Raw genomic sequence first — 21282 nt, 5'->3', positions numbered from 1 at the left:
TGTAAAAATGCATAGATGTTTAATAAAAGAATTGACTGTACAGGAGTACTCCCCTTTCACATTATTCCTTTTTACTTCGTATGCGAGTTATTGGTTATGCTGTAGAATTTAACCGTCACAATGTTAAAAGGTAACTACTTAGGGAAGAGGCAGAAAAAGGAATGCATGTAAGGCAATATTTCTGTTAGGTACAATAACATAATAGTGTTTTCAGAAGGCAAGATAAAAATTACTCAAGGCTAGCTTGTTTCTCAGAGAAGGCAACGGCACCCACTCCAGTCCTCTTGCCTGGAAAATCCCATGGACGGAGGAGCCTGGTGGGCTGCAGTCCATGGGGTCGCGAAGAGTTGGACGCGACTGAGCGACTTCCCTCTCACTTCTCACTTTCATGCCTTGGAGAAGGAAATGGCAACCCACTCCAGTGTTCTTGCCTGGAGAACCCCAGGGACGGGGGAGCCCGGTGGGCTGCCGTCTGTGGGGTCGCACAGAGTCAGACACGACTGAAGCGACGCAGCAGCAGCAGCTTGTTTCTCGCTGAATAAAAGCAACAGGCTGAACACAGAGCTCCTGCGTGAATCTAATCACCAGTGCCTTGGTCACCACTTTGGTGGTCTCTGGGGTAGTCATCTCGGTGCTCACTATGAGTATTCACCGGGCGTCCTGCCCGACAATCACCGTCACTGATTTCCGACTCATCGGTCCCTGGTCCTTGGCTTCCGCTGCGAACGACAGGTTCTGTGGGCGCAGCACGTACCTTGCCGCCCAAGTCCATACACACTCATTCCTTTCTGGGAAGCGACTTTGTTGGTACCTGCCTGTGGAAAGATTGTGCAGTTGCCCACGGGTTGTAATATTAGCGTCTAGATGTCCCTTTGGGTACCCAGTGCTAACATTCCTGCCTGCCTGGCTCCTTCGTTGGTGCCCGTTTGCAGACTAATTGTCCTGATCCAAAGGTTTGCCAATTTGCACTTGGGGATCACAAAGATGCCTCCTCGTCCCATAGGCTGTCTTCCCTACTCGCCTGGCGCATTTGTTGTCTCCTATCTACAAACCGGTTACACTTTGGCCGGCTTTTAATTTTCCTTCATCAAAACATCCTGCTTTTCTGCATACTTAGCTCCAATGTCGATGGTTGTATGGAATCCTTTTGTTCTGGTCAGGCCTTCTAGGGCCATGAGCATCGTCTGAACCTGTGTGCTGTTTCCTTTCTCTGGAAGGTCATCTGCTTGAAATATGTCATGTGGCTTCATGCTGTAAGCTTGATAGCTTTAATCAAGTTGCAGTACTCTCCAAATGAGGCCAGTTTAATGAGGACTCATCGACCTTCCCCGAGTCTGGCTGTAGCTTGTTCATGAGTTCACAGAGGATTGTGCCATCTTTTACGTCCAGCCAGTGCTCATCCTGTCACCTGTTCTGGCCAATAGCGAAGGTCTTCTGCCCGGTGGTCACCCTGGGAAGCAGTCCTGCTCTTGACCTCGGCCTCGAGCCCGTAGGAACGGCGCTTGTTGAAGTGGGTCGTGCTGACTCGGGCGACGGGAAGAGGCTGGGCTCGGGCCTGGGGGTCCTCGCCCTCGGCTTCCCTGCTCCTGGCCCCGAGGAGAGGCTGCGGCACAAGGCGCTCGGCGCTCGCTCCCCTGGCTGGCGCAGGCGTCGCTGGGACTCGGGCGGCGCGATGCGGGCCGTGCCTCGGCTGCTCAGCTGATCGAGGCCCTGCAGAGCCTCCGGGTCAGCTCCGGAGTCTCGCACCAACTACGTCTGTTCTGTTTTTGAAAGTTCAACATGCTGCGCACCTAAGCTTTGTACACTTCTTTGGTAAATTATCCATTTAAAATACAGAACGTAGTACATGCGTGCATGCGTGCTCAGTCGCTTCAGTCCGGTCCAGCTCTTTGTGACCCTTCGGATGGTGCCCCGCCAGGCTCCTCTGTCCATGGGACTCTCCAGGCAAGAAGACTGGAGCAGGTTGCCATGCCCTTCTCCAGGGGATCTTCCCAACCCAGGGATGGAACCCACATCTGTTGCATCTCCTGCGCTGGCAGGCAGGTTCTTTACCACTGGCGCCGTCTGGGAAGCCCATAAAGTGTAATGTGTGTGTCTATGGTTACATATGAATAGATTCATATATATACTTGTTATCAGGTTTTCTCCACCTCTAGTTTTCATTCTAAAATAAAATGTTGTAGGGACTTTCCTGGCGGTTCAGTGGTTAAGACGCCTCACTTCCAATGTATGGGGCACGGGTTCAATTCCTGGTTCAATCCCAAACGCCACGCGGAACGCCAAAAAATAAAACATTGTTAAACATGATACAGACTGTGGAAGTGTGATAAGTACCTCCAATCAGAAGGAATCCCTGCATTCATTCCACAGATTCTGACGAGCAGAGGCTGGGCCAGGTGGGTGGCTCCTAGCCTGGGAGGGAGTGGGAGGGGGGCGGGATCGGCAGCGCCCCACGTCCCCGTCCGCGGTGCATCCTCTCCGGGATGCTCCCTGTCTCCTCACGTCCCTGCTCCTCTGTTCCTCCCTCCCGCCTCCCCACCGTTACCCTTCTTTTCCCCTCTATTGCCTTCCCCCCGCCATGCACCTTGTTTTGACCCTGGATGTGGACGATCATCGAGAGGCCATCTGCCTGAAGTTGGAGACTGCATAGTACTTGCCTCGCCCAGGTTTTGGGAGAATCCCTGGAGAAGGGCTGTTAGGACAGGAACCGTGACTCCAGAGAGAGTCTTTGGATTCTCTCCAGGGGCTGGGTCCCAGGCCCCTGAGAGCAAGGAAGAGCCAAGCCTGCGAGTGGAAGCTCCACCAGCAAGCGTACTGAGACTCAGGCTTTGCGAAGAGAGAGCCCGGCCTCGCGCTCTTGGAGGCCGTGAGAAGGCTTCACCCGGACCCTGGCACAGAGGGCCTCACACGGTCTCGTTCCTCAGGTCACCCATCTCCTGACGACTGCTGAAGCTCGACTCATTAAATATAGTTCCATTATGGAAATAACCTGACAATACTAATGAGAAAATCCCGCGAGACACAACTATTTTAAGATTGTTTTAAACTCTTGGAAATGAATATCTCTGGGGCCAATTCTCGGCATATAATAAGCAAGTCAAGGTCACTGTCGTTCCTGCTGCCTTCACTGTTGGAACCTCTTCTCCCCGTAAAGAGGAGACACAATTTTATTTTCGAATAATGCACCATGACTGATGATGATGACAATGTGGTATGTTTTCGTGGGCTGTAATTATGGGCGACAGACTTTCGTGGAGCGAACTTGTTCATGGTTCATTTGTGGCTAAAACTTACAATATGAACAATCACCAATTTGAGAGAAATTCTCAGCTGGGAAATAACCTGAAATAACCAGGCTGGGGGAGAGGCTGGCGTGAGGGAAGCTGACTCCCAGCTGGACCCTCCTGGGTAGCCCGCCTCTTCCTCAGTGGTCCTCGCCTTCCTGGGGGTCGGAGTCCCCAGGTGGAATGTGTCTTCTTGAGCCGTGGGCTGTGCACATGCATGTGTGTGAGGACGCCAGGAGGGGGGGTGCTGCAGAGCCTCCAGGCTCCCGCTCCACCTAAAGTCCTGATTCCCCTCGCCTGCGGAGAGCTCCCAGCAAAGCTCTGTGCCCGAGCCAAACGCTGCATCATGCCGTGTGCCGAGCAAGGCCACGGGACCTCCCTGGGGCAGCCCGCGGGAACTCTTAAGGAAAGGTGAAGGTGTGAGAGATGCAGGAAGGACTCTAATTAGCAAGTTTATCCTCCAGTAGGCTTCATACGCGCACACAGGCCACCTGCCTGAGTGCTCACGCTGTGTGAGTACTGTGCTAAGTGCTTGCCAGCCACGCCTACAGCACGCAGTGGTCCTTACGTGGAGTTGCTAAGTTGTGTCGACTCTTTTGCAACCCCGTGGACTGTAGCCCGCCAGGCTCTCTGTCCGTGGGATTTTTCAGGCAAAAATACTAGAGTGGGTTGCCATTTCCTCCTCCAGGGGATTTTCCCAAGCCAGGGATCCAACCTGCGTCTCCTGCATTGGCAGGCATTTTCTTTACCACTGAGCCACCTGGGAAGCCCATGAGGTCGGCAGCTACCATTTTTCCCCGTCTTACAGTCGAGGGCATGAAGGCCCAAGGAGGTTCTGTAACTTGCCCAGAGTCACGTAGTTGGCTCTGGGGGTGGAGGGTTTCCATAGACCCTCTTCTCCTCTTGCTTCTTCCCGTCCTGCCCCCACCAGGAGGAATCAGAAGGAAATTGAGATGAGGGGGCCAGGTCTGGAGTGGTGCAGGCCGTGGTGTGTGTGCAGCACCGGCCTTTTCAGACCAGTGGTGATGGGCGCTGTCACCATCAAACCACATCTAACCATGACATGCTGCTGAGAGCTGCACCTTTTAAGAAGAGTTTTGGACATATATAAATATAAAGAAGAAAACCAACAAGGATCTACTGTATAGCACAGGGAACTATACTCAATATTCTATTGTGTGTGTGTATATGTATATGTATATATATATATATATGTATATATTTAATATCTTGTGTTTGTGTGTGTGTGTAACTGAATCACGGTGCTGTGCACCCAAAACTCACTCTATGTTGTAAATCAACTATACTTCAATGAAAAAGTAAGTAAAGATAAAAAATTATTGGAGAAAGCTGTGTGGGTTAAAGGTGATAGGCGTGGGGGAGGGTGGCATGCATCATAGCATCTGGAGTTTCTAGGATCAGATGGACAATATGGTCAGAAGTTCTTCATTGAGGGTCTTCTCTGGCTGTCCAGTGGCTAAGACTCCATGCTCCCACTGGAGGAAACCTGAGTTTGATCCCTGGTCAGGGAACTAGATCCCACCTGCCGCAACTAAGACCCAGCTCAGTCAAATAAAATTTTTTTTTTTTTAATGAAATACTTCATTGGCAGTATCATTGCCTAAACCAGGACCCCTGCGATGAAAACCAGGTTTAGCCAAGATAAAAGCAACTATTTCTGGAGGTTCACTTAGCGGACATTGATAGAGAAGATCAATCTGTGGAGTTCAAATGGTAGTTCTCCCTGAAGGGTCATGGACTTGAGAGAAGGCCTATGTCCTCCAAGGAATATAGCAGAAGAAATCCACTGGAATTACACATTACAGTGGTAAATCACAGTTGGTGTTTACTGCTGAGTAGATGACACTCCTGTTAATCCCAGACTTCCCTTTGCCTTATTTGGGGTTGTGTTTGTGGGGTTACATTTGGACACTTCATTCCTAGCTAGAGCAACAGCTTCGTGTTTTTTTTTGTGTGTGTGTGCAAAATTAGAAACCAACCGCCCGACGTGGCTTTCTCTCCGTGTCTCCTGTAGGGAGGCTGCAAGGATGCAGCCTGAGTCGGCTGCTGGCCGGAGCGACCCCGGTGAGGACGGCTCTCCATCCTCGTGTGACAGCCATTGCTTCCCGGCATCCCAGCGTCTCCCTCCTGAAAGGGCGGGTGACGGGTGTTTTATAGGAATATGCCCTCAGTAGAACACTCTTAGCCCCTGGAACCTCACTGTCCCTCAGACAGCAGTGAGGGACCCATTGTCTGCAGTGTCACTTATACATGTTGAAGTGACATAATGGAGTCCTGGCTTTTGGCCAAGAAGGTATGGATGTGTGTGAGTGACTTTAAAAAAAGAAGCAGAGCCTGTGATGTTGATTGACCCAGACAGGCCATTGGTAAAGAGTTACTAAGCATCCATTATGTATAAGGCACTTGTACTCATTTCCTGCGGCCACTGTAACAAATTACCACAAGCTAACTGGCTTCCGACAACAGAATTGATTCTCCCACGTTCTGGAAGCCTGAAGTCTGAAATCAAGGCGAAATCTTCTGAGAAGGATACCTAGAATCAGGTTTGAAGGATAAGGAGTTTGGGAAAGATCTAAAGGTCATTCTAAGCAAAAAGAACAGGATGGTGCTTTCAAGGTGACCTGAGCACCCTTGTGGCCAAGCGAAGGTACAGGATGGGTGGGTGGATGGGTCAGAAGACGTGGTGCAGACAGGCCGAGACCAGGCCGCGCATGGGTTTGTGCATCCCTGAACTTTGTGGTGGGGGATGTGAGTCGCTGAGGATTATAGCAGAGGAAAAACGCACTCTCGTTTGTGCCGTGCAGAGCGCATTCTGCCACCAGTGATCACAGACACCGAGGCGGGGGAGGGAATTGAGGCCGGGAGGCCAACGCGGCAGAACAGCTCCACCTGCGGAATTCAGCACCCAGACTCCAGCCCTGCAGACTCCACGCCCCGGATGGTTGGTTCACACGAAACTGTCTTTGTCAAGAGGAGAGGTCCGCAGACAAGGCAAAATAATGGGCACCAAAGGCCCAGACCCTAACCACCTAGCAACCCCCATCACCCAGCAGACCCCACCACCCAGCAACCCCCATCACCCAGCAGACCCCTGCCCAGCAACCCCCATCATCCAGCAGACCCCTGCCCAGCAGACCCCTGCCCAGCAGACCCCACCACCCAGCAGACCCCTGTCCAGCAACCCCCACCACCCAGCAGACCCCTGCCCAGCAACCCCCATCATCCAGCAGACCCCTGCCCAGCAACCCCCACCACCCAGCAGACCCCTGCCCAGCAACCCCCACCACCCAGCAGACCCCTGCCCAGCAACCCCCATCATCCAGCAGACCCCTGCCCAGCAACCCCCACCACCCAGCAGACCCCTGCCCAGCAACCCCCATCATCCAGCAGACCCCTGCCCAGCAGACCACATCACCCAGCAACCCCCACCACCCAGCAGACCCCACCACCCAGCAACCCCCATCACCCAGCAGACCCCAACACCCAGCAGACCCCTGCCCAGCAACCCCCACCACCCAGCAGACCCCTGCCCAGCAACCCCCATCACCCAGCAGACCCCTGCCCAGCAACCCCCATCATCCAGCAGACCCCTGCCCAGCAACCCCCACCACCCAGCAGACCCCTGCCCAGCAACCCCCATCATCCAGCAGACCCCTGCCCAGCAACCCCCACCACCCAGCAGACCCCTGCCCAGCAACCCCCATCATCCAGCAGACCCCTGCCCAGCAACCCCCACCACCCAGCAGACCCCTGCCCAGCAACCCCCATCATCCAGCAGACCCCTGCCCAGCAACCCCCAACACCCAGCAGACCCCTGCCCAGCAACCCCCACCACCCAGCAGACCCCTGCCCAGCAACCCCCATCATCCAGCAGACCCCTGCCCAGCAGACCGCATCACCCAGCAACCCCCACCACCCAGCAGACCCCTGCCCAGCAACCCCCATCATCCAGCAGACCCCTGCCCAGCAGACCACATCACCCAGCAACCCCCACCACCCAGCAGACCCCTGCCTGGCAACAGGCACGGTGTCCATGGCTCCGGCCGTGTTGCAGCTTGGCTGTCTGTGCTCCGACTTTGCCATCTTGAAGCAGCTGGAGGAGGAGGCTGAGTTTCTCATGACTCCCTTTCTTCTGAAACTAATACATCAGAAGGGAGCTTCCCTGGAGTTGGCTCGGTGGCCACTGAGAGGAGAGAGAGTTTGACCACTGTTGGCTCAGTGGCTCCTTCCTGAGAGTCAAGCTTAAGTAATCCTACCAGCTCTCTGGTCAGGTTGGGCTGACCTCTACAGACTTATCTTTTATCCAGGATACATTTCAGGCCGATGTATACTCACTCTCTGAGTTAGTCTGGCTTTGGCTTCTAACCAGTTCCCAGGCAAAAACCCATCTACAGAGGCAGATTCTGTTAGGCAAGCAAAGCTTATATCACCTCTTTCATCCCAACTTCTCAGTTTAGAAGAATTTCAGGAAGCACCTTCAGCATCCAGCTGGAGACTCCTGTGGCAGTTCAGGTGATAAATGATGGCAGGCTGAGTGAAGGCCATGGCACTGTGGCTGGAGATGAAAGAACAAGTCAGCAGCAGTTAAGCGGTGACCATACAGCCACGTTTAATGTTTACCGAGCTCTTTGTGCGTGCCAGGCTGGGATAGCCTGTGTGTTATCTCATTCAGCCTTTGCAACAACCCAAGCAGGTAGGGATTATTATTCTCTCTGCTTTATAAACGAGGAAGCGGGCTTAGAATCAAGTAGGTAATCTGCCCATTTTAAGTGGCAGAACTGGGTTTTGAGCCCAGGAAATCCGACTTCAGAGCTTGCATTTTATTATTTTTTTTAATGTTTATTGTTTGTTTGTTAATGGATGCGTCAGATTTTAGTTGCAACATCTTTGTTGTGGCATGTGGGATCTTTCGTGGCCGCCTGCAGACTTCTCTCTAGTTTCAGTTCCTGGGCTTAGCTGCCCTGCGGCATGTGGGATCTTAGTTCCCTCACAAGGGATCGAACCCACCTCCCGTGCATTGCAGGGTGGATTCTTAACCACTGGACCACCAGAGAGGTCCCCAGAATTTGCATTTTAAATCTCTGTCTTACTGTCTCAAACCAGGAGGATCTGGTAAGTTGTTGGATGTGGGGGTGGGTGGAGACACTTAAGAGGAGAGGCGGGGTGGTTCCAGATGAGGGAAACGGGCGGACAGATGGAAGACGGGGCCCCTCACCAAAAAGGGGCCACAGGGAGAGGAGTGGGCTTGGACAGAAGAACGGTGATCTGGCTGTTGGCATGTTGATGGGGAGCATCTGAGTAAGATGTCTGTTAAATGGCTGGGTGTTTAAAAAAAGGGAGCTTTAGGGAGTGATTGAGACGAAAGAAGATTTGGAGCGATCCGTTTCTAGGCAGCAGAAGGGCGTGTGGGCTGCAGGGGCGGGGGCTGGGTCGGCACTGAGATCTTCTAGAGGGGAAATGAGCAGAGAAGACAAACGCGATAGAATCTCAGGAGCCGCAGCACTTAGGGGGCCGGTGAAAGAAGAGCCCTCGGATGAAGAAGTCCGCGGATGGTAGGAGCACGAGAGAGTGGGTCACGGAAGCTGGTGGAGGAGGAAGTGTGACGGAGGAGGGATGGTAGCAGTGTCTGATGCAACAGAGAAATCACGTAACGTGAGAGCTGAAGGTTACCCTTGCGCTTGGCAGCTAGGCAGTGTAAAACCAGCTGTTGCAATGCAGATTATCGCAGCCCCTTTGGAAGGCACTACAGCAGTTTCTGGGCTTCCCAGGTGGCGCTAGTGGGAAAGAACCCGCCTGCAAATACAGGAGACAAGAGACGCAGGTTCAATCTCTGGGTTGAGAACATCCCCTGGAGGAGAGAGCACGTACTCTTGCCTGGAGAATCCCATGGACAGAGGAGCCTGGAGGGCTCCAGTCCGTAGGCTCACACAGAATCGGACATGGCTAAAGCAACTTAGCATGCAGCACATCAGCTTCTGGCACAACTACACACTGTCCTACCGTATGATTCAGCAATTGTCTTCCTTGGTATTTACCCAAATGAGAGGAAGACTTAGGTACACACAAAAATACGCATGTAGAGTTTTTAAATTGAAATATAGTTGACATATATATCAGTATTGTGTTAGTTTTAGGTGAACTACACAGTGATTTGACACTTACACACCTTGTGAAATGATCAGCACAATAAATCTAGTAACCATCTGTCCCCATACAAAACTATTACAATATTATCGATGATATTCCTTATGCTGTATATTACATCCCTGTGGCTTATTTGCCCTTGGATGTTTATAGCAGCTTTATCCCTCATTGTGAAAACTTGAAAGCAACCAAGATGTCTTTTAGTAGGTGAATAGATAAACTCTGGTACATCCATACAATGGAATATTATTCAGCACTTTAAAAAAAAAAGTTATCAAGCCATGAAAAGACAGGGAGGAAACTTAAATGGACATTACTAAGTGAAAAGAGCCAGCCTGGAAAGGTGACCTATTGTATGATTCCAACTCTATGACATTCTGGAAAAAGCAACACTTTAGAGACAGTAGAAGGATCAGTGGTTGTCAAGGGTTGGGGAGGGAGGGGTGAGTGGTGGGGTGCTAATCCAATGAAGCTGTTGTGTGAGATACTCTCATGGTGGGTATGTGTCATTGTACATTGTGCAGACCCGAGCACCCGTACAGCCCAGGGTGAACGCTATACAAACCATGGGCTTTCGTTAAGGAGTCAACACTGACCCATCAGTTATAACAAATGTACCACACTAATACAGGACGTTAGTAATAGGGGACACTATGGTGAGTTCAGGGCCAGAGTGTGGGTTAAGAGCTGTAAGGAACCTCTTTATGCTTTCTGTTCAGGTTTTCTATAAACCTAAAACTGCTCTAAAAAACTAAAATGTATTAACTAAAATTGAAAGAAAGAAGGAAATGCAAAAGAAATTAAAAAAGCAAAGTAGAAGAGAAAGCTGTATACATACAGTCTTGAAAGTGTAGCATGAATCCGTAATTGTGACTAATCCAATTCTGTGTGTTTGAGTTCCAAGCTGTACACAGATCTGACCAGTCTCTCTTCTTACCGACATCTAGGGTTCCCATCACGCATGCAAGTTACAGTCCAGTGTCTTTGGCATGATGTGAAAATTTTTCCACAGCCTGACTTTGCAGTGTCATCTGTGGTCTTTGCCTGTGTGTTGTAAGCTCCAGCTGCAGCGCCTCTCTTTTTATATATGTGTATTTTTATTTTGTATTTTGGCTGCGCCAGGTCTTAGCTGCAGAAGGTGGGGTCTTCAGTCTTTGATGTCTGCAGCATGGGTGATCTAGTTCCTTGACCAGGGATCGAAGCCAGGCCCCCTGCATTGGGAGCGTGGAGTCTTAGCCACTGGACCACTGGGGAAGTCCTGAAACAAGCCTCCTTGCTCCTCTTTCCTACACTCTCAGATGACTGCCTTCGCTCTTGCTGTTTCCTCTGCCCATGCCCTCCCCCACTTCTCTCCCTAACAAAATCCATGGTTGAGACCCAGCTCAACCATGACCTTCTCTGTGAGCACGTTCCTGACCTCCGTTCACCCCAGCACACCAACCAAGAAAGCTCTCTTGCTGGGTTTCCGTAGTTCTTCGTGACTGTCTATTCAATAAATGCTTCATACACCACAGAATCAACAACCACAGCATCAGGGATGGTTTAGCAAGAAAACGGGGTAGAAACAAGCCAGATCAAAGCAAGCTGGCCGTGGGTAAGAGCTGGCATATGGATGCATGGCGGGTGGACTGCTCTCTGAGGCTGGTTTTATTGTCATTTGGTATTGATTGTGTAGGGTCACCTTTAGCATTTGTGGTTTTACCCAACAGAGGTTGAGGACAGCGAGAAGAAAATTCTGGGGGCAGCTATGGTGCCGTCCGGTGCTGACACACCTCTGTCACTGGAGATTGGTAATTCTTAGGGTCCCAGGAGCTGCTGTCCTCTATTTTGAGGAGGAAGAGAGAGGGAAGAACGAATCCACCCCCATTTGTTATCTCTTGGAGGTTTTGCAGCCATAGCCTGCTTAATCTTTGGGGAAAGGAAAAAGGAAAAAGTCAACCCCCCAAAAAACAAAGCAAAAAACCAGTTGACTTAGCTGGCACCTCCTCTGTTTCTCGTGGGATCCACAGACTCCTGAAGACCAATTAATGCTTAGAAAAAGCAACTGATTATTAGCTCTTCTAGCATCTATTGAACAGACATTAAAGGCTAACTATGTTCTGGGAACTATGCCAGGCCCTGGAGATACAAGATAAACAAAATAGGGTTTCTGCCTTCAAGGAGTTCAGTGTAACCAGGAAGACCAACCTTGAGCACATGCCAGCAAATTACAGGGTGCGGGGAGCGCAGGTCTTCGTCACTAGGGCTGCCGTCACAAGGTACTGTAGACTGGGTGGCTTCAATGGCGAGAATTTGTTTCTTCTGAGTTCTGTAAGCTGGAAGCCCCTGCTCAGAGTCCAGCAGAGTTTGGTTCTTATAAGGATCTTCCTGGCGTGCAGAGGACTGCTGCTTTTTCTGTCCTTGCATGGCGTTTCCTATGAGCATGGTTGGAGGCAGGGGTGCGGTGTGAAGAGGGAGAGGCGGGGGAGAGAGTCAGCATAGAGACTCTTCGGTGTCCCTCCTTATGAGGACACTAATCCTATCAGATCCGGGCCCTACCCTGAGAGCCTCATGTTACCTTGCTCACGCCTGTGCTCAGCTGCTAAGTCATGTCTGGCTCTTTGCGACCCCCATGGGCTGTAGCCCACCAGGCTCCTCTGCCCATGGGATTTTCCAGGCGAGAACACTGGCGTGGGTTGCCGTTTCCTTCTCCAGGGGAATCTTTCCTGACCCAGGGATTGAACCCATGTCTCCTGCGTCTCCTGCATTGGGAGGAGGATTCTTCACCACTGAGCCACCTGGGAAGGCCCGTTTGACCTTAATTACCTCCTGACGGCTCCATTTCCAGATACAGTCACACTAAGCGTTAGGGCTTCGGTTCATGAATTTGGGGGTAACACAATTCAGCCCATAGCAGGGCTCACAGGAAACTGTAGGAGAACAGAGAAGCGCCTGATCATCTCGTCACAGGGGAGATGGAGCAGCAGACGGCTTGCAAGTGGATGACACTGCATCCGGATTGTGGGGCATTTGCTATGTGATGTGAGTGCCCAGCCCCAACTTGGCAGCTCTGGTTATCTAGCAGCACCAGACAACCAAAAAGTAATTATCGTTGCCCTGTGTAAAAAGGAGAGGTTTCTACATCACAGTCCTCCTGTCAGTCACATCTTCATTCAGTGGTGTATCCTGGTACCGCCGATAGTATTTTGACATTTGTCAGCAGCTTTTCTTGATGGTGGGGTATGTCATAGGTTTCCTGAATAATATCCAGATGTCACTCAACTTTCACTGCAGCAACTCTCTAAGCCTACTGCGGAGGTGATTCTTTGAAAAATCCAGTAAATGTCAGATTCAGAAGAGAATAGTTACAGTACGTGAGCTGTTCTCAGGAAATCAGCGTAGCTGTTCCTTAGCCGTGATGGGCCTGCTCAGGACTTGCATCTCCACCGCTGCCTTTTGCAGACAGCACGTGTGAGCACCAGGCTCCTGCTCAGCCAGTGTTGCCCTGTCCTCGTCAACGGTGCTGCGCTGAGGGCCCCTGACTTGAGTCGGTTTTCTCAGAAGGAAGTGCCCCAGGACCTCTGAGCAGATGAACCGCTCCTCACTGTGTACTTCTGTCACATTCAGTCACGGCTCTCAGCTGGCCTCCAGCCTTTTGGGCCATCATCAGGGCTGATCAGGGCCTGATGATGGGTTTCTTCAAAGTAGGGAGCGAGTCACATGCATCTGTGTTCAAAGCTCATTGGTCCTCCAGTAGCGGTTGCAGTAATCCAGCAGTGATCACTTTTGGCTAAACTAGTATAAAGGTCTTGCATTAAAAATAGGAATGTGATTCTACCAGCATTTGGTCTCCCCAGGGAATTCATTCTCGCTGCAGCACACCAGCCATGGTTGCTAGCTATTCTCCTGCCCTTGGTGTAAGCCGAACGCTGGCCAAAGCAGAATCGGCCCCCTGCCCATAGGAGCTGCTGCCCTCGGGGGAATGAGGGCAGGGCTTTGGGCAGAAAGGGTGTTCAGAGGGTTCATGCTGACAGTCATTTTCCCATCTCCGGGACCAACAATTCTGGCTTTAGAAATGAAGGGGAAAAAAATTAGTAATATTAGCACAAGTCAAACTCAAACCCCTCTTCCTTTCTGTGATTACTCAAGTTGGGAAGTTGGTTTTCTGCTGCTTCAGCAAGTGGTCTGGAAGACGCACCTGCGATGTGGAGGGCCGCTGTCAGCCCTTGAAAGAGCTCCCTGTCTTCTCCCGTCCCCTTTTCCCGCAGAGGCTCTGATCAGGGGGATTTCTGAGACGAGCTATCAGTTCGCAAACACTGGGACAGCTTCGCAGCCAGCCCTAGTCTCCTCCGCTGCTGCAGTCCCTGTGTTGGAACCCTCTGCCTAAAGGGCTGGGTTGGGAGAGTCTCTGGGTCTCTGCTGTTCCCACAAAGCGAGCGTTCCCCTCACTGCTGTCCTAAAGGCAGTTCCTTACAGATTTCAACTATTCTCGCATCCTCCCTCCTTCACAGCCTGTGCACTCATCGCTGAGTGCTGCTGGAAGAATGCAGACTTCGTTTCTCTGTCGTCTGAACACCACTGACAAGCGTCCCGCCCATCTGTGAGTTATTCCCCAACTCTGATCAGAGCAGTCTCACAGGTCTTCTGCTGGTGGGAGGGAGCAGGCCACAAAATCTGAAGACCCAGGACTTTCAGAAGCTGTGCCGGGCAGACTAGAAAGCCACGAAACACTGCGTGCTGGATGGATGTCCTAGTATGCTTTTCGATGTGATCTGGTCGGTGTTGGCTGAGGAAGCTCAAGGGGAAAAGGCAGCGAGCATTGTAACGTAAATCACTGCGGACCCTTGGGCGTGACAGTGCTAGGAAGCTAATGATCTCCAGGAAAGAGCTGACCGTGATTGTTTCCAGCAACAGAACACGATGTAGAACGGGGAGGACAGACCCCCCAGATGTGAGTACAATCTCTCCTCAACACAGGGTTTGGACCAGTAGGAGCAAAGAGACTCATCTTAACTGATGGTGCTCCCTAACCAGAGTGCCTGTGGACCATCTCTGGGTGGGCTGTGCGTAATGCCTGGCTGGGACTTTTGTGTTCAGATTTCTTCTAAAATATTCTTGCCTTGTTAGGAGACTGAATGCAGTGGCTTTGAGATATCGGTACCAGGGGACCTTGTTATAAATCTTCAAGAATACCCCATAGACCTTTTGCTATAAAAAGAAAACGGATCACATCACAGACCAAGCAGCTCTGTGGCCCCCTGGCATTTGATGAGAGACAAAAGCACTGACGAATTGGAAAGCAATAGAAAATGGGGCAGTGGGCCGGGAGGAAGGAGAGAAATCTTAGGAAGCGAAATTCCTTTCCCAATTCATGATGCTCATTGCATATTTATGATCGTGCATTTATTTCCTTTCTGCTTAAAGAACTGGCAGCTTGTTTGCATTTAAGGTTTTTCTCCTGTGAAAAACGCTGTGAAAGTGACAAAGAGGGATGTGATTGATAGACTTGGGGCAGAAATTCCTCACTGCCAGCAGTGGGAAGTGTCTTGGACAATAGCTGGTCTATTTGGGAGCGAAAGCTCACATCTAATGAGGGAATGGGGCACTGCAGCCTGGGTGCCCAACAGGTAGGCAGCAACTCTTTGATTGCAGACTGCTCACCATCCCTCTCTACTCCTCTGCCCTTCCTACTCACTGCTGGGGGTCCAACATCCTCCTTACCCCTCTTGCCAGCCCAGTCCCTTCCGCCTGGTCTGATCTGTCAGTTCAGAGGTATCAGAGGAAAGGAGAGTGTCCCCTCACTGCAGAAGCGTGGGGATCATTGTTCTGGAAGAGAGGTCCGGATACCGAAGATGTCGGGCAATGATCATGAGAGAGGTGGAGAGGAAAATGAGCCCAGGGTGGAGGTCACAAAGGAAGACTCGGCCACTTTGATCCCTCCCTCCGCCCCTCTCTGCCGTGTGCCAGTGAAAATGCAGGTGAATGCTGGAGGTCCTTTCAGTGAGGCGACTGCTGGATTTAAATTGTGAACTTGAGATCCCCAAGGTATGTGGGTGCATCCCTGTGGGATACAGGGACTGTGCTGATAGCACAGTAGAAACCAGGAACCTGGAATTCTGTTCCTGCTTTTGCAGGCAGTTTTCTGTGCCCCTCTGGTGGTGGTGGGCAGGCGGGGCGGGGGGGATCCAAAATCCCACGAGACACCTGTCCTAGAGGCACCCTCAGCCTCAGGCAGGCTATGCGTGGCTGTGGTGGAGGGGGTGGGTTGGGGTGGGGGCATTTCATTCTTAAGTAGCTGCCATTGAAATTTCTGTTTTTAATAAATAACATTTCTACTTGGCCAACATTTTCTCAGAAATGTAGTGTCTCTCCCTCTTAAAAAGAAAAAGGAATAGTAGTGTGTGCTGGATTTGTAAAGCGCTGTTTACCAAAGGTAATCATGGGCTATCTCAGTAGCTTGCAACCATGGCAGTCAGGGTCCCTCACCTTTTGTCTCTGTCTGCGAGGCAGAATTTGTTGCATGGGACAGGAGGAGGGGGGGAGGGGCCGTTAGCAGAGACAGGCCCGCTGACCCGTGCTTCCGTTGCTGGGGAGACAGGACGGCACTGCTGGCCTGCAGCTTGTAACCTCAGCTGATGGCCTGCGAGGAGATCTCTGTCCACAGGAGTTATTAGCTGCGGAGTGAATGGTGACATTGTAGCCATGATGATAATATTTGCATGAACTGGGAATTGTACTGGAGGCTCTTGAATGCTAGTCACAGGAAAGGTTTGGGAAGGTGGGGGTGGCCTCGTAGGTCGTGTGCACAGAAATAACAAGTGAGTCAGTGAAGAAGAATGTGGCTGTGGGAGCAAGGGCATTTAGGAAGCCGGGGCTAATTTTCTGCATTTTCATGTCACTGGGCCCTGGAGTGCTTCCGCAGGGTTGGGGCAGACAGATCTGAAGCTCCATGTAATTTGTGTGAAGATAACACGCTTTACCTGAATAAAGAGAGAGAGCGTGCAGTATCCTGTGTTGACAAAAGCCACTAAAAGCCCTCCAGACAGGGCGGCATTCTGGGAAACATGAAGCCCAAACTTCAGTCTTTCAGGGCCACCCTGGGAATTTCCAAAGGCTTTTCCAGCTCCATTTCTGTTTTTCATCTCAACTTCATTCTTTCATTGGCTTATTCATTCAACAAAGATTTCAGGTTCATTCCAGTGATTTCTGACTGTGGGTGAGGAAAGGGGTCTCCTGCTTGTACCTTCTCGAGGTTTGTTGCGCTTCTGATGAGCCTGGTGATCAGAACAGCATGGGTTTGTGAGGCTTCCTTCTGCCTCTTTCCATGTTTTTTTTTTTTTTTTCTTTTTGCGCCTTGCTTCGTGGCTTGTGGGATCTTAGTTCCCAGACCAGCCCTTGAAAGTGAAAGCATAGAGTCCTGACCATTAGACTGCAAGGGAACTCCTTTTCCTTGCTGTTCTTTACCCACACTTTGGACAACAGATGGATGATGGAAATTTGGTCATTTGCAAGCTGAGCAGAGGCTTCCCATGTGCACTAGTGGTAAAGAACCTGCTTGCCAGTGCAGGAGATATAAGAGATTCAGGTTCGATCCCTGGATTAGGAAGATCCCCTGGAGGAGGGCATGGCAGCTCACTCCAGTATTCTTGCCTGGAGAATCCCCATGAACAGAGCAGTCCATGGGGTCGTAAAGAGCCGGACACGACTGGAGTGACTTAGCACAACACAAGCTGAGCAGGGATGAGAATAACCTTTCTGAAGTTGTACGACTCACACTTGACCAATGATTTCACATAATAAAATACTGTCTTTGGTCCCTGGACCACGGTCCTGTTGTTCTCCCGGCCACCTGGAGTGGTTGGTGACGTGGCCCACCTAGATGTCAAGGTGAAGGAGAATCAGAGCCAATTCCTTACTCTTCAGAGATTGAGAGGAGTGTGGGGTTTGCCTGGAAACCACTGTAAAGATGTCTGTGCCTTCTGGGTCTTCAATATTAGAATGTGTGGTAGGGCCTTATGCTACAGTAGTTTCTTTCCATAGCCCATATTGGTGTTTTTAAGAAGTACATTTGAAGGCAGAAGGAGGCCCATGCTTTCTGCTGTCCTGGTAGGAATGGGTCACAGAGTCTTAAGCGTTCCTCTGGCCCCCAAACCTTCACCTTTGGCGTAACACCAGTGGTTTTGGTTTGCTTTAACAGTGGCGCAGGGCTCCCAGGAGGAGTCAATCTTTAAAATTCTGTTCATTTGGCATTTGGTGGAAAGATGGGTTTCAGTTTACCGCTAGGACTACCCCCAGATCAGTGCTGTGAGCGCACAAACCTGTGGGCGGTTTGTGTTGGCACAACCCCTCCCTAGAGTAACTGTGCATGCTAAGTCACTTCAGTCGTGTCCGACTCTTTGTGACCCCACGGACTGTAGCCTGCCAGGCTTGTCTGTCCATGGGATTCTCCAGGCAAGAATACTGGAGTGCCATGCTGTCCTCCGGGGGATCGTCCCAGCCCAGGGATCGAACCTGAATCTCTTCTGTCTCCTGCATTGGCAAACAGGTTCTTTACCACTAGCGCCCTCTGGGAAGCCCCCAAAGCATCCATTTATTGCAGCAGTTATTGGCCAGGGGATGGCCCGGGCCTGCTTCCAGCTCTCCAGTTGTTCCAGAACTCAGGAACATGCCCTCTGAACAGTGAGAAAAGGATGAAGATAGAGAATGGCAGGAAATGCTGGGAGAGAGTCCATGGATATAGTCCTGTTAGGGTCTCTGTGGGCTGTGGTCCATGGGCACCCAACCGGCCAGGGGAATGGGCATGTTGGCCTTGGTGAAGCCACAGAGCACAGTCCAGAGGGCCCTTTGTGGCCACCTCAGTGTAGTTACCTGCTGAGGGGGAGCCTGGAAACCAGGCTCCGTTCGGGGATTTCGTCGGGTCTCTGAGCCCCTCTGTTATCTGCAGGGCAGACCTTGCAGTTCCAGCCCTAGTGGTCAGGAGGCAGTGGGGGGGGGGGTGGGGGGTGAGGGGTGGGGTGGGCTGGGCTGGTTCAGCACCCTCTTTGCCTTCCACTTGCAAGTTCAGGGTTTGCTCTTCAGGGGGTGCTTCCTGAGTGTCCCGTCTCCCCCAGTTCCCCTCCCCAGCAGCGAGCAATCAACAGAGTCCCTAAAACCAGGGCGGAGAGATGCGGCCTGTCCCAGGTGCTGAGTGGCACTGATGGCAGCTTTGTTCTGTAACCCCCAGGTCCCGAAGATGGCATAGTGACGAAGCCTCCTTCCGATGGTCAGAGCATCTTTACCCGAGGGTGCCCGGGCCCGTGATGCCGTGTTGAGCCGAAGGGACTTGTCCACCACTTCCCCGAGAACGTCTTTCTCTCCTAATTCATGAGCCAGCAGGATGCGGTCGCCGCGCTTTCAGAACGCCTGCTCATAGCTGCGTACAAAGGCCAGACGGAGAATGTGGTTCAGCTCATCAACAAGGGCGCCAAGGTAGCGGTTACCAAGGTAACGCGAGAGTAAACACTTCAGCCATTCCCTGGGGGAAAGCCCACGTCTTAACCATGATCCGTAAAACTGTTGTGTTTGGTTCACAGTCTTCGGAGTACTGGCTTCCTTCTCCCCCCTCCCCCCCAGTGATGGAGGTTTGGGGAGAAGGAAGAAGGATTTAAAATGCTTTCATTGCTGTCTTTCAAACGGAGTCACTTGTAATTAGCATTGGACCCTCTTTAAAATCACAGCAGTCCGTGGGGTCGCAGAGTCAGATGTGACAGTGGGCACACAGCACAGAATCACAGAGTGGCCTTTTCTCACTTCTTTAGCCAAACAGACAAGAGAAGCTGGGGCACAAAAACTGACTGTAGAGTGTTTACGTGGGAATCACATTGAGCCTCGTGGGGAGGTTTGTGGGCGGGTCAGCCACTCCAGCCTGCAGAACCTTGTTGCTCCCGTCTGAACCATGATGGGCTTGGACCAGGTGACCCTCAACCTCTTTGGACTGACTTCACTCAGGGCAGTGGGATGCGTAGCAAGCTTCGGAGGGCACTCCTGACCCCTCACCAGCAGATGACACATGGGCCCCGGGGCAGCTTTTTTAGCAAAACTGAGGTCAGGCTGACTCTGCCGAGACAGGTGTGAATCCCTGGACAGCATAACACCGACGGTAGAACTTAGCATTGCTCCGACCGCTGTACAGAACCTCTTAGAAGAGGTTCTCTTTGCACCCCCACTTTAGGGATGAGGAAACTGAGGCACAGAAAGATAGTAGTAACTTCAAGGCCCAGGGGCCCCCACCTGCTGATCAGCAAAACCGCAACTTGGACCCCGTCATGGCTCCAAAGCGCCCCCCACTCCAGACCACCCAGAGAGAGCTCTGGAGAGAGGCAGAGTTTCGTTTTTCAAACAGTCATGTCTGTTCACCTCTGACCTCCTGTGGCAAAGATCAGCCAGCTGGCATTTTCAGTTACTCGCGGGCAGTCTCCGTATTTCCTGCTTCTGACCTGTGCTTTCTCCAGCACCACCAGGCAGGTGACTCAGCTCTGAGGGCGTCTCTCTGAAGACAGCATCAGATCTCACGGGATGCGGGCTCTCTCCCACGAGACACCCCGCCCCTCACACCAGCCCCTGACACCGGCTGCAAGGCCGGGTTGGCTTCTGCGCTTCTGACTGACTGGCGAGAAATCAGAGGCTTCCATGACCCTCCTTGGGTCGAATTAACTTACTAAAGCAGCTCACAGAAATCAGGAAAACATTTTACTTACTAGACTCCCAGTTTATCATAAAAAGGTGCAACCCAGGAACAGCCGGATGGAGGAGCTGCGGAGGGCAAGGTGTGGGGAGAGGGCGCTGGGCTTCCTGCCCCTTCAAGCGCCCCACCCTCTCAGCAGCTCTGCCTCCGCCAGCCCAGGCAATCCCTGACCTCTGCCCTTTGGGTGTTTACGGAGGCTCCATTACATAGACGTCAACTAAATCTCTGGCACTGGTGATTGACCGCCGCCAGCCTCTTTCGCCTTCCTGGAGGTCAGTTCAGTCGCTCAGTCGTGTCCGACTCTTTGTGACCCCATGACTGCAGCATGCCAGGCTTCCCTGTCCATCACCAACTCCTGGAGCTTGTTCAAATTCATGTCCATTGAGTCAGTGATGCCATCCAACCATCTTATCCCCTGTCGTCCCCTTCTCCTACCACCTTCAATCTTTCCCTGCATTAGGGTCTTTTCCAATGAGTCAGTTCTTCACATCAGGTGGCCAAAGTATTGGAGCTTCAGCTTCAGCATCAGTCCTTCCAGTTTCCTTTAGGAGGGACTGATTGGATCTCCTTGAAGTCTAAGGGACTCTCAAGAATCTTCTCTAATGCCACAATTCAAAAGCATCAGTTCTTCGGAGCTCAGCTTTCTTTATAGTCCAGCTCTCACATCCATACATGACTACTGGAAAAACCATAGCTTTGACTAGATGGACCTTTGTCGGCAAAGTAATGTCTCTGCTTTTTAATATGCTAACTAGGTTGGTCATAGCTTTTCTTCCAAGGAGCAAGTGTCTTTTAATTTCATGGCTGCAGTCACCATCTGCAGTGATTTTGGAGCCCAAGAAAATAAAAGTCTGTCACTTTTTCCATTGTTTCCCCATCTATTTGCCATGAAGTGATGGGACCAGATGCCATGATCTTAGTTTTCTGAATGTTAAGCTTTAAGCCAGCCTTTTCACTCTTCTCTTTCACTTTTATCAAGAACCTCTTTAGTTCTTCTTTGCTTTCTGCCATAAGGGTGGTATCATCTGCCTATCTGAAGTTATTGATATTTCTCCCAGAAATCTTGATTCCAGCTTGTGTTTCATCCAGCCTAGCATTTCGCATGATGTACCCTGCATATAAGTTAACTAA

The 21282-nt window shown here is 51.3% G+C and overlaps 1 protein-coding gene and 1 pseudogene across 5 annotated transcripts in view; one reads left to right on the top strand and one right to left on the bottom strand.

Annotated features, from left to right (window-relative positions):
• ANKRD6 (ankyrin repeat domain 6) overlaps positions 1–21282 on the top strand; it is a 175235-nt gene that overhangs the window by 96309 nt on the left and 57644 nt on the right. For 3 of the 5 annotated variants that reach the window (XM_070450118.1, XM_070450122.1, XM_070450123.1), the window contains exon 2: positions 18652–18911. In XM_070450118.1, the coding sequence (XP_070306219.1) occupies positions 18792–18911 (120 nt within the window). In that variant the 5' untranslated portion in view covers positions 18652–18791. Of the gene's footprint in view, positions 1–13980; positions 14380–15315; positions 15474–18651; positions 18912–21282 lie in introns of those variants that run through there. The other 2 variants (XM_070450119.1, XM_070450120.1) reach the window with 2 other exon arrangements.
• Positions 492–2614, bottom strand: LOC110127263 (calponin-3-like; annotated as a pseudogene).

This window comes from Odocoileus virginianus, chromosome 19 (genome assembly GCF_023699985.2).
Source record: "Odocoileus virginianus isolate 20LAN1187 ecotype Illinois chromosome 19, Ovbor_1.2, whole genome shotgun sequence".
Classification (NCBI taxonomy): Eukaryota; Metazoa; Chordata; class Mammalia; order Artiodactyla; family Cervidae; genus Odocoileus; species Odocoileus virginianus.
The sequence above is the reverse complement of the archived record's forward strand: the minus strand, read 5'-3'. Positions and strand labels throughout refer to the sequence as shown.